Here is a 23,561-nt window from a genome sequence, read left to right as displayed (position 1 = left end):
ACAATTAATTTCCGGTCATGCGTCGTTGTAGAGTTCGCAGTGTCCCCCCCTCCCCGTTCTGCCCCTTTGCCGCGGAGTGTCTTTTGTCGTCGTAAAATTAAATTTAGTGAAATGGCAGCAAGAATTATCAGAAAAATCGTAAGTTCGTAGATAGCGATGTTGATACCAGATTCCTAATATGTTTCTGCATGCCCCCCTTATTTAATGACCCCTGTGCGACGGCTCGTTTAATTTCTTTTGCCATCCAAAAATAGACTTATAGTATGTCGAAGAATTACATAAATGCGCTTTTGAAGCCTTTTCGTGAGAGTAAAGTCGTTGAGAGCTTACTGAAATTGTTTGAGTCTGAAGCGAATAAGTCTTCTGGAGGGGTTGGAGGCGTGAAAAATGAGGTTAACATAAAATTTTGTTTCATTAAATCCGGTATTATGGTAGAGGTTATGCGATGGGTTTTTCTGGTCATTGCCAGGTCCCAGCGGGGCGAACAGGCGCTGCTCAGTACAGCACGGGGGTGCGGAAGGTGACACTCATTCCTGGGCACGGAATTGGCCCAGAGATCACTGTAGCTGTTCAGAAAATATTCGAAGCTGCCAAAGTACCCATAGAATGGGACGAGGTTGATGTCACAGCTGTTAGGGTAAGTGCCGAAAATCTTATACGTATCCAATTATGATTGTTTATTATTTGTAAACATTTTTATGTATATTAAAATTTTATTAAAAGTGAATTTCAATGTAAAACAATGTGTAATCTAACAGGAAAATTAACTGTTTTCCTCCTTTTAGATTATGTGAGCGTGTTTGGTGGAACTTTTATTTGTAAGAGTATTCAAAATTAGTCATTGGGAAATAGTTGATCAATTTCAGCCGATTGGCACAGTAGGCATGCCTGCTTTCAGAGTCCAAGCCTGTGGGTTCGATTCCTACAACTGGACAATGTGTGACAAACGTTAATGTTTTTCAGTGTCTGGGTGTTTATCTGTATAGAAGTAGTAATATATATTATTCATAAAAATATTCATCAATAAGGTTAGTATCTTTAACATAAGCTACTCTTACTTTGGGGCTAGATGGTGATGTGTGTATTTTCATAGTATTTTTATTTTTTTGTTCATTTGTATTTTACTCACATTATGTTTGCAAATCTTAATTGTAAATCATTAAGTTTAGATAGCACATAATTATTGTCTCAATTATAAAACACTACCACAGTTTATATAGTATGTGATATTAGAACATTTATGTTATCGTATGAACATGTTCATATAGAACATATCTGTTTGTATATATTGGGCACAGATCTTTTCTCTCATAAGAATAAGCTTATAGCTTGAACCCACCACAATGCTCCAGTACAGGTCAGCTGGCTTTAACATTATAATCACATGTTAATATACTCAGCTAGGGCTTAATTACTGGCCACACAGTGCCAATTTTCATTACTCTAAATAGCACTGCAAATTTCTTATCAGAAAACAGGCACCTTGTCTTACCCGAAAATCAAAACTAGGAGGTCTTGATCCACTGTATATAATGCTGAATGCTAATTTAAACAAACCCAAAACTATGTAAATTCACTTTGCCACCGGGGCGGCCTGCAAAGCTTCTGGAGTTAGCTCGGCTGGCTGGAGTGACGCAGCGGGGAGCCGTACCAGTGGCACTACAACTGCAGGTTCCGGCCAACCATGTACAGAGGCAAGCCCAGGAGAAAGAAGAATTACTATGTCTATTCTTGATTCATATAATAATAATCATAACCTAAAACATAATTTAAAAATTTGTTCCAGGGTCCAGATGGCAAGTTTGGTATTCCACAAAAGGCTATTGACTCTGTAAATGCAAACAAAATCGGTCTTAAAGGCCCACTCATGACACCAGTTGGGAAAGGTTACCGATCCCTCAACTTGGCCCTTCGTAAGGAGTTTGACTTATATGCAAATGTTCGGCCTTGCAAAAGTTTAGATGGGTAAGTGTTATCTATGTACTTAGATATTTTATTAACTTCTTTTTTTATTTATTTATTAATTATTTATTACCAATGTTGTATAGAATGCCTTAAAACATAATAATAATATTATAAATTATCCATTGTATAACCCACTTGCAGGCTAACACTTTGTGCATCATGAAATTTAGATGTTCTTAAACAATATAAAGAAAAAAAGAATTAAGAAATAAAATTAAAAAATATTAATGATACTAAGATAAATTTTAACTTTAGAAGTTCATCATCATTCCATCTGATCCATTTATTTTAACATAGGTACATTATGCCTCCTACATTTTGGTTAAAAGGATCTTAAAGGTTTATGGTGAAGGTTAAGGCAGAAGGTAATTTACTAGTGTGTTACTTATTTGTGCTGTGGAAACATCAACACCAATAAAAGAGTAAAAGATTCACCAAAACAAAACCATACTCACAAAGTTTAAATGGGAAAAATTTGCCACATTAAATTGAAGACTTATAAAAAAAAGATCTAGATCTGGTGCAGAAGTTACGAATCATTCTAATCACACGACAGTCTCAACCACAAGTTTTATGTTCCAAGACATAGTTAAGCCCAATTTTATAAGGGTTATATAAAACATATTAAAAGATAACCTTTTTTTTTTAGTTAAAAAGAAGATGTTAAAGTCAGGTCTGATTTAGACTCCATCATTTACACTCCATTAGAATCATGTTACTGATGATATCAATTGATGCATTAGCATATTCTACATAATTTGTAGGTATATTGCAGTGCACTAGGTATTAAGTTACAAATTATTGCATGTGGTTATTTATGAATCATGCTGAAACCATTTCTGTTTATTTAGAATTCCGACTTGCAGATAAAACAAGGTAATTCCCGAAGTTTTATCAGAAGTTAACAGATCTTATCTGTTGGACCTGTAATGGAAAAAGAGTCTGGAATATGCTAATAAGACTGACTGGAAAGTGGAGCATTTAAAGGTTGCATATTATTCTAAAACCGTAAAATTAATTTCAAATTAGTCTCTCAAACTTAAAAGCTAACAAATATAACCCAAAGAGGTTTTGGCGCCACCTTACCTAAAGCTAAGCTAAGCAAAGCGTAATCTGGATTTGTGTGCAACGACGTCCTAATTTCCGGATTTTCTCTGACCTGGTCCGGGAGGCTTTGGCCGTGGCTAGCTACCACCCTACCGGCAAAGACGTGCAACCAAGAAATTTAGCGTTCCGGTAAAACGCCGCGTAGAAACTGGTTAAGCTGCCATACCTAATTAGCTTCTCTAAATTGGTTATCCCGCTACCATATTACACTGCATCAGCGCTTACCGTCTGGTGAGATGGCAGCAAAAGGCTAACAGGTAGTGATAAAATCGAATTTGTCGATAAGAACTAGTTATGCATTCATTAAAGTAGCATTTTTTGTACTTTTTTATGTAATTCGGTAGTATTGTCGTACGATAACACTCGCTATCAATGATGGATGCGTCGATATTATTGGAATTTCTTATGACGCGTTACCATTTTGATAAGATTAGTCACATGCTCCAAAGTTTTAAACGTTTCCTTGATCTTGACATCATATCAACCCATTATCGGCCAGGGTCTCCTGCCGCAATGAGAAGGGGTTAAGGCCGTAGTTCACCATGCTGGCCCAGTACGTATTGGTGAACTTCACACGCCTTTGAGAACGTTATGGAGAACTCTCAGGCATGCAGGTTTCCTCACGATGTTTCCTCCACCGCTGAAGCCATGATGTTTTCCTTCTTCATTGAAGAAAGCAATATTTCAATTCCTTAAACAATTGGAAAAGTAAGAGGTGCTGGGATTCGAACTCTGCCCCACGAAAGCGAAGTTGAAGTCATACCCACTGTGTCCTATCACCCCCTCAATTGACCAAAAAAAATGTTTATAGCTTTCGTTGTATAGCATTACGCGTATAACTTTCCTCAACCAGTAAATTATTAAATGCAGAATAGATTTTTGAAATCAAATTCGTAGTTCCATAGATTAGCGCGTTCAAACAGCCAAACAAATTCTTAATCGTTATTCAAATTTCTTTAGCTTTATGTTAGATTACATAGATTCGAACTTAATATATTATCCCGTACCTAATTGTTTTTCGTGCCTTATGGGAGACTTAGGCCGTGGCTAGTTACCACTCTACTCACAAAGAAGTTAAGTTTTAAAACTCTCTGTCTGTAGTGACTACCACCGGTTGCGAAGGCAGGCAGTAATTAATATACGATTAACTGCCATATCCATTACAGATTAGTCCGCCGCCAACAAGGGCTCACTAGTAATAGTATTAAAAAAAAACTGTCGCTCTGGAACTACAACTACAAGTGATTGGTAAAGTCCCCAATATGATCTTGATAATAAAAACTAGTATCCTAGTATCTAATGAGTAATGACCGTGAAAAGGCGTTAGTATCTACTCCATAAAATGGGCGTTCATAAAATATGTAAGATGTTTATGGGGGGGAGGGGGTCAAGTCAAATCTCATCTAATCCTACGTTGGAGAGAGGGGGGTCTCGGCAAATAGCACGCAATTTTTTTTCTGATTGAAACATAAAAAAATTTACTATTTTGGTCCATTGGTCTTTTTACAATTACAATCCAACGCGTTAACGTAAGAAACCCACATTTTGAAAAATCTCACGTGAGATTGGGGGATGGGGTTGAATATAATCTAACGACATCTCACCAGTGGGAGGGTCAGTAAATTTAATAAATAAATAAATAAATATACTACGACGTATTGTCGTAGTATATTTATTTCGCCACCTAGCCCCATAGTAAGCGTAGCTTGTGTTATGGGTACTAAGATAGCTGTTGAATATTTTTATGAATATAATACATAAATACTTATAATATACATATAAACACCCAGACACTGAAAAACATTCATACTCATCGCACAAACATTTTCCAGTTGTGGGAATCGAACCCACGGCCTTGGACTCAGAAAGCAGGGTCGCTGCAAACTGCGCCAATCGGCCGTCATTTTAAAACAACACCTCACGTAATTTATGGACGCCCCCTAACGCATCTCAATTCAATGGCGATAAGTGCTGATTCAGTGCGAGAATAACTCTATAAGCGTTATCGCATGACTGCATTCAGGTTTGCTACTACAAGGTTTAGGTTGATATGATAATTTTCTAATCGGTAGTGGCAAATTCATCTATTTCAATTTGTCGTTTGTACGAACTGCTATCGCAAGGTTATGATACTACGCTCATTTATTTATTTCATACTAGCTGTTGCCCGCGACTTCGTCCGCTTTTGTTTTTGTTTTTCGGAAGACATGTGCCTTATAAATGTGGCGGCACTTAATGTACTTAGGATAGCTAAGTCTGGTGTAAAATCGTCAAACACTTTCGTCCCCTTCCCGAGAGAACTGAGCTTAATTTCGGGATAAAAAGCATCCTATATTACTTTTAATACCTTAAGAAATATGTGTACAAAGTTTCGTGATGATCGGTTTAGTAGTTTTTGCGTAAACGCGTAACAAACAAACTTACATTCACATTTATAATATTAGTAGGGATAGGGATTAGTAGGGATAGTTTGCTGTTATGTAGGTACATGAGAAGGGCGTCGCAAACATAGTTTTTTACTTTGCTTTATTCATGGTTACACTAAAAGATTACAATATTATAATATTAAATAATTACATTTTATAAAATATTAAATAATTACAATTAAATAATAACAAAATAGGATTATCTATTAAATTAAATTAAAATTAAAATGTCAGTCCGATATTAATATTGCGGATAGGCATGTAAAAGGTATTGTTTATCGTCAGATTGTAATTATTTAATCTTATATAACACTTAAATTAAGAATAATGGATAAAAAATATAAATTGCCTAGTGAATTATTGTAAAATGTGTAGTACTCAGAGTGTCAAATGATGTGATTTTTTACCTACGTTTACTTATTCCAGTAAGCGAAATTTAACTACGATGTATAATATGGTATCGCAGAAGCGCGGCAAACTAGTGGCAATACTGGGAAAACGTACTGTCAATAGATGGCGGTCTTTCGATATCATAAAAATCATAGTTAACTTTTAGGCGATCGAATAAGTATTATTAGATGGTAAATCTCACTCTGGGCATAGGTACAGGGAGGCTTCATCTGTAGCTAGTAACCCCTAGATTTACTTTACCCCTTTTTGATTATAGGTTTAGGTTTCATATAATTGCCATACTCAAAAGCAGGTTACCCCGCTACCAACTTAGTCTGCATAACTTACCTTAATCACCGGGTGAGATTACAGTCAAACCCTAACATTTTTTTAATTTTTGTTTCTTACATAAACTTCCATGCACGCGTGAGACTTATTAAGACTTATTAGTAACATTTTTTTTAACCTTAACTTATAAATTAGTTTATCTAAGAACTAGGTCCAATGACTTAGGGTAATAATATAAGACATACATTGTTATTGTAATCTTAAAATTGCACTAGCACTACACTTAAGCACTTAGCACAAAGATTATAAACCCCCATTAAATCCCCTATATCCCCCATTTAGGATATAATGGGGGATATTACCATGTCCACTTACACTGTCCACGAAATAGCTGTGGGAGAAGGTGAATTTTTGTCCTTTCTCCGGGAATTGTCTCCTGCCTTAGCATAGGCGGGCAGCCGAGCTGGAATAATAAAAAGGCAGATCGTTAAAAATATCCCAAAACCAATAGAACAAGTCCGTTTTCATATTTAAAGAAAACACGTGTCAATGTGCGATGTAATATCGAGGGGTGTAAAGTGAAATGAGTTATATAAAACAAAACAACTGCATTTCAGGAGAGTACATAATTTTAAAAACAGGCGATGTTGTCTTTGTGACAGAAGTACCAATAATAAGGCAATGTTTGTAATTTTTGCTATTTCGTAGAACATGATATTTCCGTTTGGCTACCGCAATAATCAAAAAATCCCAAAATACCAGTTAACTTTTATTTACTTTGCACTCGTCAATATACAAGAAGAAAAATCTGTATTGATGCCAATATAACGCGAACAACGCCATTTACAATGTAATTTAATTCCTGGTTGCATGGCACCCTACCGTGCCAATTGGGTCAGACATTGTAGTATCAAAGTGATGCGCTTCATTTATTTACAACAATGATATTAAGGAATGCTATCAGGTGGAAATCTTGGATGTGTATGTGCGCTTCCGTTCTGTTGCTCCAGCTCAGAATAGATTATCGATAATTTCGCCAGATCCAAGTTAACAAATAACAATTATATATTTTACGATTATAGCATGTGTTATATAAAACAAATGAATATTTTGTCGTTTAGCTAACCGCGCACGTGAAATAACAAAAGTTTTCAGGACTCATATACTAAGTTACTACGTATACTTCGTATACCTTTTTATATAGAAGCAAGGAAAGTACCAGTAGATTCTACATTTTACTTGGCACCGACTTAAAAGCCGAATGTCAACTGCTCATAACTACATTCTACAAAACATTGCTTTTCCCGAAGCCGGTGTGTTAATGCTTAAGGAGTTCTCCTGGCGCTTCACCATCAGCTCTTTTATTGTGACGAGCATAAATTGCTTACCTACTGTATACAATAATCGAAACGCAACTAGTTTAATACTTATTATTGTGTAGTTCATGTGGCCATCACTGATCTTCCTGATCAGTTTTACTTGACCAAATGGTGGTACTGCATACAATTAATTACGAAATTCAATGCATAATGTGACCGAGATCCGAGGCACAAAAAGGAAGGATCAGAAAGCAGATACACGCATAGACAAGTGCATAGATAAAATATATAATAGAATGTTGCTATTACACACTAATTGTTGCATTTTAACACTAAATAATATTCAAAGTCGGTGGTTTTCAAATTTTAAACTTATAATTTATATAAGGATTCATTTATTGAAAAATAAATGTTTATACAAAGCAAAATCCAGCTCAATTAGCTATGCTCCGAAAAAAGCAGGAGAAACTGTACTTTAATCTTTGTACCTCACACCAAACAGATCTTCGGCAATTTCTACGCACGTTTCGTTCCTAATTCGCACCACAAAAATCTGGAATGTCCTTCCGGCTTCCGTCTTCCCCGATACCTATAATATGGGTTCCTACAAGTCAAGAGTGAATAGGCATCTCCTCGACAAGCGCGCTCCACTCTAGGCCGCATCATCACTTATTTTCGGGCGTGATTGTGATCAAGCGCAATAGATAGAAAAAAGCATGAAATGTTTGTCCTTGACTTGGAATTTAGAATATTACGTTTTTTGGCAGCATCAAGACGCTGTACGACAACGTGGACGTGGTGACCATCCGAGAGAACACGGAGGGCGAGTACTCGGGCATCGAGCACGAGATCGTCGACGGCGTGGTGCAGAGCATCAAGCTCATCACCGAGGAGGCCAGCAAGCGCGTGGCCGAGTTCGCGTTCCAGTTCGCGCAGGAAAACAAGCGGAAGAAGGTCACCGCCGTGCACAAGGCCAACATCATGTGAGCTAGCCGCCATTTTGTTTCCCCCTCCTTAATGATTGCTTTTTTAAATTTATTTATTTATAAGTTTCACCAACAGATTGACACTGAAACTAGCTTAGGAACTACAAAATTGAGAAATTGATAAAATACAACTGCGGGTTCGTAAGTTTACAATGATATTATTGTTGTAACGAAAGAAACACTGTAATGAGGTTCAGAACAGAAACAGAAAACATAACTTAAGTTAAAACAAAACAGAAATGTACGAGGCAATTACACATTACATTTTGGTTGCCTGGAAGAGATCGCTATTTATCGATAAGGCCGCCAAATTGTACGTTCTACCTTATTGTGCTGTTGTATTTGTATCTCTGTAAATTTTCTCTGTGGTGTACAATAAAAGTGTATTCATTCATTCATTCATTCATTCATTATCAAATAGCTTTACTAATATGTTGATGCAGTTTTTTTTTTTTGGAATCAGGAATGAGTGACATTACCATTACCGGCCCATTACAGTGCACGGGTCTCCTCCCACAATGAGAAAGAGTTATGGCCGTAGTCCACCACGCTGGTCCAGGTGGATTGGTTGACTCCACATACCTTTGAGAACTTTATGTAGAAATTTCAGGCATGCATGTTTCCCTTCACCTCAACGGTAGCAAGTGATATTTTAATTACACAGCATGGTGAAAATGCTTAAACTCCCCCGTTGGGAGAGCCTTTAGTCTAGCAATATACCGGTGTATCAACATCTCTATCGTACCAACATCTCTATACTCCAAGAAATCGGCATTAAAAAACGTCTTTCGGCGTTAGTACAGAGTCGCATCTTAAAAGTCTTCGGGCACGTCTCCCGGCGTGAGAGTGACTCCATAGAGCGTCTTGTCGTGCAGGGCAAGGTGGTGGGCACTAGAGGTCGAGGAAGGTCACCCATGCGATGGACCGATCAGATTAAGTCTGCTGTGGGTGGCCAGGCTTTCGGCCAGCCGAGAGAAGTGGCGGATGCTCGTGGGGCGTGTGACATCTGCCCTCAAAGACGCTTCATGATGACCACGACCACTCTGTCAAGAGTGTAACGACAAAGAAGAAGAAGACCGGTGTAGGCTGTTGATAGTTCTAATGCCGAACCCTTAGAGTGCGAGTCTAAACATACCCAAATGATTTAATACCAAGATAGTTTGGACTTTAAAAATTATTACCCTATACCGATGTTCCAACTTTCATAAAATCCTCGTCTATTTTCTGCTAAACAACAATTACTATAACGATTAAGTAAATATCGTATTTCACGAGGCAATTGTTTGAAGGCGATACGGGTGACCTCGGCTCATATCGTGTAGTACCTGCAATGAAATGATCGTACTAGTATTACGTTCGTCTTTATTGGCGCTAATGAGACGGTGTCAAGTACCATTGTTATAAACATATAGCGGTATACAAATTATGCTAACATCATTTTCAGAGTATAATTGATTTACTGGTTTTTTTGAGGGAAACTACATGTCTGTAGAATTACGTTTCTTTTGGGGCTTCAGGTTTATGGGTGTGTAGTGTCACGTCTATCGGTACGCTATATCGTAACTTCACAGTTTAAATCGTCCAACCAATGTTTGTTATCGCCAAGAGCAGCAGCAGTTTCGTCGCTGGAAATAGCAACTTCTGCTTGTATTTTTCCAGAAGACGCCATGTTTATGTATCAGGGTGCGAGATTTTGTACCTAGAGTCTAATTTTCCTTATAATTTAAACATCCTTTCGTTACTTTTTAGCTGGTAATTAATTGTAAAGAAAATATTATAAACATACCCACATCAAGAAAATATCATTTTATTTTGTTTGTTCACCAGAAAGTAATGAAAACATTGCTTGCTTTATAAGAGTAGTTAGAAAAAATGAAATTTACGTATTATCTATTCGATAGTGAAATTTTCGATTTGTATGGAATCCAACGAGCGCCATCTAGTGACAAGACTATTACGCACACTCATTGGCTGGAGAAGACTCCCAGGAACGAACCATTCTCGAGTGCTAATTCAACCAAACCATTCAACAGAAGTAAACCTATGCATCCTAGTGCGAGCATTTAAGAGGCACTGTGGGCTTAACAGGTTCAACCTAAAGCTGTAGGACACAGATCTATGCAGACTCTGCAAAGAGGACGCCGCTGCCCCGCGTAGATGCATAAGCGCAGCATTCCTTTGGGGAAATATATAATACAACCAGAAGATGCTTAATTTCTTCCAGCAAAATGCTGGAAGTGGCGTCACTATATATACCGCCTTCCTTTTATAGTAATTTATTTTAATTGTAACGGAAGCGCGGAGTCTTCTGACTAGGGGTAGTAATACTACTTTTAAACGAAGACTTCCGCGATATGTTGATACCACTTTGTTTCTTAACGATTTTTTTTTTTTTTATAATATATCGTAACCGGTCGACGTGACACCAGGGACCAGGCGAACAGAAGAAGAAGAAGACAATACTATTCCCCAGTAGTAGTAAATCACACACCTAGAACAGATTATTTTGTATTAGCGTACACCTGCCTTTCGCAGAATCTACATACATTATATCCCGCTTTAGTTTGAACATGCCTGTTTTGTCTACAGCACCTCGTAAGTGCACGCGGCAGGGTATTTAGGGGTTTTCAAGCTTGTATAGCAATCATCCTAAAAGTTTTCCACTACCTTGGATGTGAATCGTGGTCGGCGTCGCATTTTAGCGGGGTGTATATTAAATGTCTGCGCTTTTTGGGAAAAGCCTGTGTTAAACAGTGGATGATCTGCCCTGCATTAATATCTTAAATCACATTGAATGATTAATTAAATCGGCTCATGCGATTTCATATAAAGAATCTTTCGTTATCAGCGCAGTTTCGCTGCGGTGAGTTTTTAAATTTTCTCACCAAATTTTTACATTAGCGTGTGCTCCTCACCGGCCTGCAAGACATGCGCAATCGCGAATTTTTCGACGGTCGAAGGACAATAATTTTCTGACCGAGGCTTCATAGTTCTACTAAACCTCCATACATTGAGTGTTGCAACATCTACATTTTGCTTTTAAACATACTAACCGCCGCTCCTAGTCCAGATATTTTATGAGTCCGCTATCGGGGTTTAATTCCGGTCTGGAAGTTCAGCTTCTTGATCTTAATAGGCCCAGCAAACTAGCTAGGTTAAGAATCTTTTAGGATCATTGCGCTTGTTAATTGTCAAAGACTTTTATATTTGCGTGTAGGCCCAATTATAAGGTTTATTGTTTTTTCTAACCCCTCTAACTTTCGAGTGTTTATATGTAAATACATATTGTTACAGGCGTATGTCCGACGGTCTGTTCTTGCGGTGTTGTCGAGACCTGGCCACTAAGTACCCCAGTGTGACCTTCGAAGAACGCTACCTTGATACAGTGTGCCTCAACATGGTGCAGGATCCATCGAAATTCGACGTACTCGTAAGTAATATTTCAGCAAATATTTGCGATGCTTGGTTAGCAAGTAACCCATAAATATGTAGAAAGGGAGATAATATTTCATATTGAGATAGGTGTTTGTTTTGTATCGTCTTTGACGTAACGTAACGTACCATGTGCGTCTTTGTTTTTAATTATAGCGTTGGCTCGTTCGCTCGTTGCACTTTGTGTCGTCTATGAAAAAGATTCATTTATCGAGTAAGGAACAAATGGACATCTTTATAAAGTTGTTTTGAATCCTCTTTGACGTAACGAAACGTACCTTGTGCATTTTTGTTTTTTTTTGTAGCGTTGGCTCACTCGCTCGTTTCACTTTGTGTCGTCTCTTTATTTTAATAATAATAATAATCATTTATTTGCAAGAACGTTTGTACAATATAAAGATGTTGGTAAACAATATAGTTAATTTAGAGAGCATAACATTCTACTAAATTAATAGTGTGCAAATTTGGTTCTTGGGTATTAAAAAGATCAACCTTAATTAAATGTCAAATTAAATTAAAATAAACACTACAAACACATGATAAAATTAAAAATGACAGTAAATAAATAAATAAATAAATAACCACATCGAAATAATGATCCATAATTTATATTTAAAATGGTTGGATGTAAAATAATATTTGTTATAAACTAATAACAAATATTCTTTTACATCATAATAACATTTTTCGAGAAGCATTTTACTTAATTTATTCTTAAACATATTAAGATTCATGTTTTCAAAATCGGTTGGTTGGTTTTGTAAATGATTCATTTACCGTGTAAAGAACAAAAAGGTAGAACCTTAAAATCAAACCATTCAGATTAATGCAGTAAACCAACCAACCGATTTTGAAAACATGAATCTTAATATGTTTAAGAATAAATTAAGTAAAATGCTTCTCGAAAAATGTTATTATGATGTAAAAGAATATTTGTTATCTTACGATCATTGCACAAGTATCTACATAACAGTAAGAATTCGGCTTTGTTTTTTTTAAAATCATAGTATTACAAATTCTATTGTTATTTTTCAGGTTATGCCGAACTTGTACGGTGACATCATGTCGGACATGTGCTCAGGTCTGGTGGGAGGTCTGGGCCTCACGCCCTCCGGAAACATCGGCAAAAACGGAGCTCTATTCGAGTCTGTAAGTATAACTCCACTAACTTAGGATTCACCCACATATGCTTTACTGATAACCGACCTCAATTTGAAGTATTTAAGCTTTTACATAAAAAGGTACATTTTAGCTATGTTAATGAACTTAATCATATCGACTCAACCCCCAATTCCACTCGTTTTATAGCATTGAAATTTGTGTTTTACAGACTGCAGTTTATTTTTATTTATCAGATCTAAAGTAACTCAAAGCAATATTATAAATATAAGAAGTATAGTACACCAGTCATACAAAAAATAAAACATTAACTACTGCAATTAGAAATTTAGATGCAGCTTTAAGTACCTATCCGCTGCAAAACGACCGCGATTGATTATTTAGATACCACCAGTGCACCGCGCCGCTGGCACTCGATATAGGATGCTTCTTTTACACCAAACTATTAATTTAACCTTCTATTTTTTTTTACCGATAAATAGTATACATTAGACATAAGAGTAACTATAAGTACGACTAAAAAATAAATTAATCGTGTGACATAACGTGTCGTTCGAGGTGCATGACCCGTGGTCAACAGACCTATGCCTACTGCCACAAAAATATTAAAATTTTGCTTCATAACACATAAAATAAAGCTATCCAATGCTTTAGTTTTAGTGAAATCGGTGTTGAGTCGATATGGTGTATTAAGGCCGTTAAATTATAAAACACGTAAGGATTGGGGTCTTAGCAGCACCCTTAGTATGAGATTTTCACGCTAATCGTAGAGTCGATTTCGAGTATCGAAACTTTATAAAGTACAGAGCTGAATGAACCTTATGTTTCTCGTATTAACGAACGTTCTCAGCGGTGAGCGCTGTGGTTTAAAGTGGGATGTCCCCGGTTCTATGAAACGGGTATCGGTTTAACAGAACTGCGAAAACCTTAAAAGGTCAGCCCATTATCATCTTAGATTGCGTACCCGTTTTGGAGACTATCCAAGAGTTCACAAAAAGCCTCTACCAATTTCCTTACATATGCAGTATTCAGCTTTTAATCAAAAGCCCAAAGATATGATTCAATTTTAAAATGTATACGTTATTTTTAGCTACTGATAACTTGATAAGATTGGCAATTTAAAAATGCATCTCGAGTGGTACTCTACTAGATTATAAACGATGCATTTACTGGAGTGTTTAACCTTAATAGGTTGATAATGTGCTTTCATTATCTATTACAGTAGTACTACCTAAACATACAATAATGTACGCAGGCGCAGTCTTTATCTTAGGCGCGAAAATGTGTTAGCCAATCAATAAGCATCATTTACGCGCGCAACGTCTTGCTTTATTATTGGTTGCTTTTTATAGTCTTTCTTGTTTTCCAAACCTAAATATTTAAATCAACAAGACCTGTCTTTAAATGGTTCTTATAATCGTTTTTAGTCGGCGACAGATAACTTATTTCGACGCTTAAGAATATTTTTAGACATTGAACATTTGATAAATTGGTGACGTGACTTTTACGTGATTTAAATTATAGAATTTACATTATTGATTTTAATTGAGAGTTAAAAAAAAAAAATTGGAAACTACACTTTAATATATTAATAAAAAAATAATGAAGTAAAGGACATAATATACAAGAACAGAGAAACATGGAAATAGAAGTAGAAAACAAAAAAGGCGGCATTATCGCTTAGTTGCGATCTCTGCCAGGCAACCTTAGAATTAGGAACTCCCGGTGGCACAAAAATCACGTTGGTTTAGTGATTCTGAGGTTGGGGGAAGGGGCCGTTAGTAAGTGGATCGTTAGTTAATGGACCGTTAGTAAACAAACCAGGGAAGCAATAATGCCGATGAAAAAATCATTGAAAATGTAAGTCTCATCCAGACATAATATATATGTGATGAGGTGTTGGACTAACGGGTGTTTGTGTGCGATATTACTAAAACATTTCTTTTTGCATGGACATTATGTGTTATGTATGATCTTGTGTATGTTTCATACAAAGTCGAATGCAGTTTTCGCAAATCTTCTGGTCAATGGCGACTAATAATATTTGCGAGAAGTGTCACGGTATCAATGGTTCTAACATGTACTTTAATGTTTGTCCCTAAAGTGTGTTATGGTTAATCCTAACTAATATCATAATTTGGAATGATTGTTTGTTTTTCCTTCCTTCACGCCCTAAATAAGCAAGGTGTCAAATTTCACCTAATAGTTTTTGCGTACACCACTGCCATAGTTTTTACTGAAAGAAATCAGACACAGCCCTAACATCACATTCAAAATTAAAATCATGTTACTCTTGTCAATTCATTAGGTACGCGTCGCGTAGCGTAGGTACAATGCTCGTGGCGGTCTTTTATCGTCAATAGGGTTGTCATATGTAAAAACTCAGAATGTTTTCAATTCATTTGTATGGATATATACATATGCTTCTTTTGATTTAATATTTTTACAGCGTGTTTTCTTATGAAATACACTGCATCCTTCATCAATATTATTAAGTAATTCTGTCACACGGGTCGCTAGTATAGTATATAATAATTTAGTAAGTAGAAAAAAATAATTCTGCACAGACTGTTCAATTCAGTTTCGTACAAGCCGCAATTTCTTTTTGCATTAGATGAAAACAACTAGGGACACATAACTTTTAAATATTAAACATTCGTTGATACACAAAAGTTACACGTTATAAAACCCCAACGCAAAAACGACGGAGTGTTATTAGTTGGACTCGTCGTTGTATTTGTCTGTCTGTGGCGTCGTAGCTCCCGATTTTGATTTAGTTTCTTTTTGTAAAGGTGAATATTAGTCGGGGGTGTTCTTAGCTTGAATCAGAATAAATTTATTTGCTTGAAACATTAAAGTTGCATAGATGTTAGAAACTGTCAAATTAAAACTATGTTTAATGAATGTCGGTCCAAGATGGCCGCCGCTACAAAATGGCGGGCTACATATTTTGCCACAACTCCCACAATATGGGTATTGACTAGTTAAATGGCTTGACTAGTAGATAGCTAGGTAATATTAAATTAGAGTCAAGGTATTTTAAAATTTTGAACTAATATTTTTATCTTACTTTTTCGTATTGTTATAAACTATTGTGTAACCGAACAGCATGTGTTTTAGGAAATTATATAACAAAAATAATAATTAACATTGTTCCACTGGGGTCGCAAATGTCTCCACCGCTGATATTTTCAACCCCATGGTAATTTAACCCCATATTAAACACATGAATATAATATGGTATTTGACAAAAAAAAATATTTTTGAGGAAAACTTAATGAAACCAATAGAATACCCTATTATTATTGGTGCATCTTGTGGGAATTTTTGCAGGCGTTTTGAATAACCCATTCCGCAGTTTAGCAATCATACAGTTTGGCCATAACAGTGCAGTTTAACTCCCAATATTAAGACATTTCAAAACAAGCTCTAAACAGAGCGGGATTACATGTTTTGCTTGAAATAACTTCAATAAGCATATCGTAAATGATCAAACGCTATTGTGGGTTATTTCAAATCAGTTTATCTTACATTGATAAATCGGTCGATGAACAAAAAAACTTCAACTCCAGTGACGAGTTTTGTTACCTCAAAATGGTTCTAGTTGTCGTTATTTGAATTTTTAATGTTGTAAAATGTATAAAAGTGACATAACGTTGGAATATATAGTCTGACAATTGTAAAAGAAGCTGTCATTTGTAGTACGAAAAAGAACTGCATTATTAGTTAACTAAATCCGTTATCCGTACGTTCATAATATAAACCCGACACGGGTCTCTTCCCACAATGAGAAGGGGTTTAAGGCCTTCGTCCACAACGCTTGTCCAGTGCGGATTGGTACGACTTTGAAAACATTATGGAGAGCTCGCAAACTTGCAGTTTTCCTTCACCTTTGAAGCAAGTGATGTTTTAGTAATTGAGTTGTGAGGTTTGTTGAGAGGTTTGTACTCGGCACCCTAAAAGTAAATTCCGAAGTCCTAACCACTGGGCTAACACCGCTCCAATCCAACGTTATGCCACGTTTATTAAAAGGGGGCTAAAGTTGTCACCTTACCGAAAAAGACTGCCCTAAAGATATTGGTTTAATATAACTTAGACTATCATAGACTTATCACCCGGTTAGAATGCAGTCAAGGTGGACTTGCAGTTGAATTAAAAAAAAACCAATCACGTAGCCTGTCGATTTATATATTATAGCGAATTAAGCTCTTTACTCCCACATCTCATACAAATAGTAGCGTGCATAGGTATAAAATGAAGAAAACCTCCCGTATGAGTTCAGCCTCTCTTTAAGTTTTTTATAACTCGTACTTGATTTTTTCTTCATTATATAAATACATATATCATCTGAATACCCTCTATGCAAGCCACTGCATACAAATCATGTCCCGCTATCTTGAGTCGATGTTGGTTCGAATGCACGTAGCCCAACTGTATGGTTGCTAACCCGTGTGCGCGTGGCCTGCCTCTCAGCAACTAACACATTCCAGGTGCACGGCACAGCGCCATCTATCGCCGGGCAAGACAAGGCCAACCCTACGGCTCTGCTCCTCTCCGGAGTGATGATGCTTCGTCACCTGCGGCTGTACGACTTCGCGGACAAGATCGAGGGCTCCTGCTTCGCGGTCCTGAAGGAGGGGAGAGTTCTCACGGAGGACTTGGGCGGGAAGAGTACTTGCACGGAGTACACCAATGAGATCATCAGGAATATGAATTAGGAGTTCCGATTGGTTGCTGCTCCGTTGGAAATGTTTACTTCGGTTATTTAATTGCATAGATTTTTTTGATAACCAATCTCGTGCTGTGGTGAGAGCTGTGGTTTTAAGAGTCCCGAAAACGATCCCCGGCTGGGGTATATTCTGAATAAATTTCGCTGTAAAAGGGGTGGGTTCTAACTGACATTTAGCTTAGCTGCTCGTCTTTGTCATTAAGGTAGTAACTAGCCATGGCCCATCCTTCCACCAGATAGGTTGATCCTAAAAGCACAATATGGGAATATGGCGGCTGGTAAGCGGCTTCGGCCGTGGCTAGTTACCACCGTACCGACAAATACGTACTGCTAAGCGATAAAACGTTATAAACGATGTCGCCTAAAACCGAGTAGGGGTAAGGGTTTAATATAATTGCTATACCCCTAACAGGTTAGCCCGTTGCCTTGTTAGGCTGCATCATCTCTTACCAGCAGTTGCATACTACAGTCAAGGGCTCAACTCATATTCCAACTTGGTATTTACACGATATTGTACTGGAATGCTAAATAACTGGGTGGCACGATTTTGTCGGTAACTCGCCACTGCCTCCAACCAGGCCCGACCGAAGACTCTCACAAGAGAAAATAAAGATATTAAAATCTCCCAAATTGTCCCCGCTGGTGATAGAACCCAGGAACTAGTATAGGAGTACAGCACTCACCACTATGCCAGGCAAGTCGTAGAACTAGTATGCTAGGAACAGTAATAAATAATCGAGTATCCGTTGATCGGAGTTATATATCCCGAAAAGTCATATGCATAGCTCAATGAGGTTTCATGTTAAACCGCAGCAGCTGAGAAAACTAGTTCAATTAGATGAATTTAACAATAAATTTTAACTATTTTCGTTGAAAACTAAAAAAGCATATTGTAACGACGTCATTAAAATAAAATGTTAGGACTTTAATTTTATATGAGCTTATTCCGTTTGATACGAGGACACAATGACGTCATTTCCTAGGCCATAGCGAAACTAAACATTAGCTATAATAAAATGAAATCGGCAATCAATTTATAAATAATAGCTTTTATCAACGAATACCGTTGTTTGGTCGCGGCTAGAAAGTCAGAATTTCTCCAAGCGCGTATCTTACAGTGGCCTCGGTACGTGACTGTCTCGCTCGCAATCGAAGATTCGTGTTTGTATATCAAACTCTATAATGTAAAATGGACCTTATTATACTTCTTAAAAAGTCTAAAATCCCGTTCGTCTGATTTTTATACTACAAATGCCTAAGCTAAAGTATCGTAGGCAAAGTTAAGCTTTAATTAAATGCAAATAAGATCTATTTTACTGCGATGTTCAAGTGTTTCTATACTCCAAAATTACTCCTCGATTGCGAGCGAGCAAATCTTATATTATGGCTTCAGGTTTCTGTGAGATTTGTTTAAGAAAAAAATAGGCTAGTTTATTTATGACAAGAATATGACTCTACTTGTGTGGAGTCATTGAAAATACGATTTCTTTTGACGCAACACGAGTAGCGTGTAGTCGGGATGTCGTCAATTACAAAAGATATTTAAAATGGCTGCTAAGTTATAACTTTAGAAGTATTTTTTTTTACTTTATGCATTCGTCATTGATTTTTATTTATTAAAAATGTTACCGAAGCATAAATAAAAATTTGCATTTAAAAATAATTTATGGATTCGATTTAAAATCGTTAATAAATAAAGCGGAATTGATTGACGCACCAAAACATTTTTATATTTTACATGGCCATTGACCTCTTATTAACGCTGGACTTTCTCTGCATAAAAATTAACAGTTTCAATTTTGTTTGCATCTGTAGCGCCAAAACGTCGCATAACCTTTAAACCATTCTCATGTCATTCAAAAATCGAATATTTACAAATGCCATGGAAAACGTTTGTTTTCTTTTAATAAAAAGTTACCTATGTTTCACTCCATTCTTTCAATTAAGCCTATGCTAAAAAGTTTATTGGTATCTTAGTTGTGGCTTGAAGGAAGGCAAACAACACAATGTCTTATTTATAGTATTAGTAAACTTTTGAATTTAAAAAAAAGACACAAAAATGTAACGGGTATTTGTGAATCCTCAAAATCTTGAGAATTTCAATTGCGAAGTAATCGTGTCTCTGGTATTAAAATAGTGTATTACAGCGCAAAAATGGCGTTAGAGACACAAACAAAATGTCCAGTAATAATACTAGAGGTCAGTGCACCGGTTCCTTTTTTGCATTCATTTTGTGACGTATTTTTTTACTTTGGTAAAAGTTCAACACTTTGACATTTATGGAATATCAGGGCTTTTTTTCTGGCTATACACAGATAAGCCAATGTCAAGTACACAGATTGAAGTACAATCGTTTTGTATCGATTCATATTAGAAATAAATAGTATTAACAAATTTACAGTTGGTCTAAAATTCAATTGAATAAGACGATGTAGTTTTAAGTTAATCATTTGTATTTTGTTACCATTAGGCGTTCTATATCACATAGTTATGCGGATCGGCACACTGCAATATAAATCGATATTGCGCCATGCATAGTACTAAAATTGTTTATTTCAAGTAAGCCTACTTTTCAGGTCCTAAAAATACTATTTGACAATGTCTTTTGTGCAATAAATATTCGAGATAAAGCCTGCAAAACGGTTGGTACAGTCAACGTATGAATTGTCACTGCTGGGTTGTATGAATCAAGTTTTTAGGACTACCCATCGGCACAAACCGGTGTACCTACTTTAGGTATTTTTTTTCTGCTCAATAATAGTAATCGAATCTGCCGACCCGCACAATATGTGCATATCTCCCCTAAGCATCCGTTTGATGTGATAATATGTGGCTGTTTTATGTGATTAGTTATTTATTTCCCGGTCGAAAAAAAGGATTCTTTTTGTACTAATTTTAATAATAATTTCGCGTCAGACACTGAAAAAAACAAAGAAAGGCTGCAACAAGGCAAACGCTATCTTAATGTTAAACGCAGGTTTTACTGCAGATAACCTTCAAAAAAAGGTTATCTTCTCAATTAATTTTACTATAACTTTTGTACAAATCGGTACCAATATCAGCCATAAAGCAACAGTATTCACTTATGAAATAGATTAAAGAATAGTTTCCTGTAGTTTTAGTTTTAGTTACCGTTAAAGACTAAAGAAATATGCACACTAGCCGGCGGCGGTTCGCTGGCTTTGATCTGTCCTTCGTAAGGGATGTTACAACATTCGCGCGAAAAATTATGTTTTTAAAACATTAAACTTTTAGTCTGTGGTAACCGTTTATTAGTTCCTCAATTTGTGATGTAGGTTTCCTCATTTGTAGTTTATAATAATTTAATATTTATTTGAACATGTTTACCTTAATTTTAAATACTTGAAAGTATTATTGGTATACCAACATTTTATCGTTTATATGTTTTTTTTAAATTTATTTAGCGTTTTAACTGTTTTGAGTGATGCACAGAATATAAATAAAACGGCTAAAATTCGTAGGTATTTTTTTCGGAGTATGCTGGACTAGTTTAGGAGCCATGAGCTAGCACTATGGGGTGCGAAGTAAACTAAAATTGACTTCTAAAATTAAAATTACCGTGAATTTCAGCTGTTTGTTTAGTGTGTTATTTATTTATTGCAAAGTTTCAGATGTAATCTGACAATAAATGTTACTCTAGAATTAGAATCTGAATATTATGAATTATATATTTTGCATTTATATATCCCTTAGTTATTTTAATCTGTTTGAATGATGATACTAATAAAGTGTTCGGAAATAAATAATTTCCAAAATATAGTTGTTATTATTTCAGCTTCAAGTCAAGCTTAATTTGTTATGCTCTCCGAGCAGGAGAACTTGTACAATATAATTTATTAAATTCTTCAATCTTTATATCCCCCCATATAAACATATCATACATTTGGCAATGTATTCTATACGCATGTTACGCTCCTACACCGGAGCATCCTCGGGTGATATTGACTTTACATTGAATAATTTTTAAGTTGCATCTATCCAATATTTAATTTTAAAACGCCCATAACTGGGGAAAGTTAAAGATTAGTGCCGGGCCGAGCCGAAGCCTTGCCCACTAGGCTGTCACCGCGTATTGATTTTTATTTTGGCAGATCGATAATGGGAATCATTTGTTTAATCTGTCTGATTTTTTCGATTAGTTTGTTGGCGAAATCGGGACAGACCGGAAAGAATTACTTCGATATGTCCTCCTACTGCCCACAGATCAAACATCTTATTCTTATGAGTCCAGACAGACCGGAAAAAAAATAGTTAGATCTATCCCCAAGTCCGGAGCAGGGGGACAGACCGCACTTTTATTCCTTTTTGTCCCCTAAATTAAACTAAATTTACTAGTCTAAAACAATAAAACCAAATGTATGATTTCGTTTTGTTTCTCTTTATAACTCAGTTAATTTTACATTTTCCAGGTCCACGGAACGGCCCCGGACATTGCCGGAAAAGACATGGCAAACCCCACTGCCCTGCTTCTTTCTGCCATCATGATGCTGCGGCATTTGCAGCTCAACGACCATGCAGATAGAGTTCAAAATGCTTGCTACGAAGTCCTGCGGGAAGGAAAATCACTGACCGGAGACTTGGGAGGCACTGGGAAGTGTAGCGAATACACCAACGCAATTATTTCGAAGCTTAACTAAATCAATCCTAAATAAAAAATCATTTCCCGCTATTAGAAAAATCCGCCCTATTGGCTTATTTTTAGAAAAATACTTTGTTACCATAGACAGTTTGTTTGCGATTTGGAGTCTGATCTTAGGATCCTTTAGTAATATTATTAGAAATTTTCTAAGTCATTCACTGTTTTATTTTTCAGTGCCTAATTAACTCCAATACGAGATACCAAAGTGTTAAATTTTACTCTGAAATGTTTACTTATAAACATAATATTTAATATTATATCATTATAAACGATTCAAATATTATTGAGATATACTGAATTATATATCTTAAAGAACATTCAAAAGAGAATAAAATAGTCCTAAGTTATGTATTAAATTGATGAATACATCATTGTTAAACAATGTATAGATATTATTAATTTATAAATAAAACATGAAAAAACAAAACCTTTGTTTTTTTCTAATACTAGCTGTTGCCGCGAACTTTTTTAGTTAAAAGAGGTGAGAGAAACGAAATTAATAATTAGAGACTTGTTCAATGGTTCGTTCATTGAGAGGCCCGTTATATACTTGCTTCAATGCAGTTAGATGAGCAGTAGGCGAGTAGTGATGAGGAACTCTTGAGACTCCAACCTACTGCGTCACATTATGTCGCCTGCCCGCACTAATACTTCGCTTGCTGGGCTCCTTATGAATGTAGTGTAATGTTAAATAGATAGACTATTTCATTCCCGATCATCTTAGAGACTTGGGCTATGAATTGGAGACAGTATATTTTGAATCAGACTGGTACTTCGCAAGTTTAGTTCACACAATTTTTCATTCCCTTTTTTAGAATACATTTGGGGATTGAAATACAATATTCCTTTCTCGAAAATGTGCTATCAAATACAAAACAGATTATTCAAATCCGACTATAGACGGTTACTCTCAGTTCTCAGTACTACAACTCTTCAGTTTTCTTAGTAGTCAATAGATGGGTATATATGGATTCACAAGTTCTAACCGTATTATTTTGAAAATCGATCTTTAGTATTTTGTTATAATACAGTATGAGGGATTTCAGTCAGATTTAGATAAGACAGTAAACAAAGTTATGAATCTAAGCGGGCGTCGTGAGAGAAGGAAAAAACGAGAAGCCGTGGGGAATTCTAGATATT

At 36.2% G+C, this 23,561-nt stretch overlaps 1 protein-coding gene across 3 annotated transcripts; it reads left to right on the top strand.

Moving 5' to 3' along the window:
- On the top strand, positions 1-22,770 carry LOC120632537 (probable isocitrate dehydrogenase [NAD] subunit alpha, mitochondrial). Of its 3 annotated transcripts, none has more exons than XM_039902366.1 (7): positions 1-138; positions 470-637; positions 1,787-1,965; positions 8,263-8,478; positions 11,776-11,911; positions 12,949-13,062; positions 22,192-22,768. In XM_039902366.1, exons 1-7 carry the CDS (start codon positions 112-114, stop codon positions 22,417-22,419), a joined length of 1,068 nt encoding a protein of 355 aa, XP_039758300.1. In that variant the 5' UTR covers positions 1-111; the 3' UTR covers positions 22,420-22,768. The 3 variants fall into 3 exon arrangements, with proteins under 3 accessions (XP_039758300.1, XP_039758297.1, XP_039758298.1); XM_039902363.1 differs by lacking the exon at positions 1-138 and adding an exon at positions 145-392 and having other exon boundaries at positions 22,192-22,770; XM_039902364.1 differs by lacking the exons at positions 1-138; positions 22,192-22,768 and adding exons at positions 145-392; positions 17,523-19,350.
- Positions 22,771-23,561: the final 791 nt, after the last annotated feature.

The sequence above is a fragment of the Pararge aegeria genome, chromosome 20 (assembly GCF_905163445.1).
Source record: "Pararge aegeria chromosome 20, ilParAegt1.1, whole genome shotgun sequence".
In the NCBI taxonomy this organism is placed as follows: Eukaryota; Metazoa; Arthropoda; class Insecta; order Lepidoptera; family Nymphalidae; genus Pararge; species Pararge aegeria.
Note: the sequence above shows the minus strand (reverse complement) of the source record. Positions and strands in the feature narration are given on the sequence as shown.

What these genes read in the sequence shown, in the direction of transcription:
- LOC120632537 (XM_039902363.1), top strand. Translation starts at nt 264, where the DNA reads ATGTCGAAGAATTACATAAATGCGCTTTTGAAGCCTTTTCGTGAGAGT. An exon ending in TTGATGTCACAGCTGTTAGG is followed by an intron (nt 638 to 1,786) that starts GTAAGTGCCGAA and finishes AATTTGTTCCAG; the next exon opens with GGTCCAGATGGCAAGTTTGG. An exon ending in CCTTGCAAAAGTTTAGATGG is followed by an intron (nt 1,966 to 8,262) that starts GTAAGTGTTATC and finishes GTTTTTTGGCAG; the next exon opens with CATCAAGACGCTGTACGACA.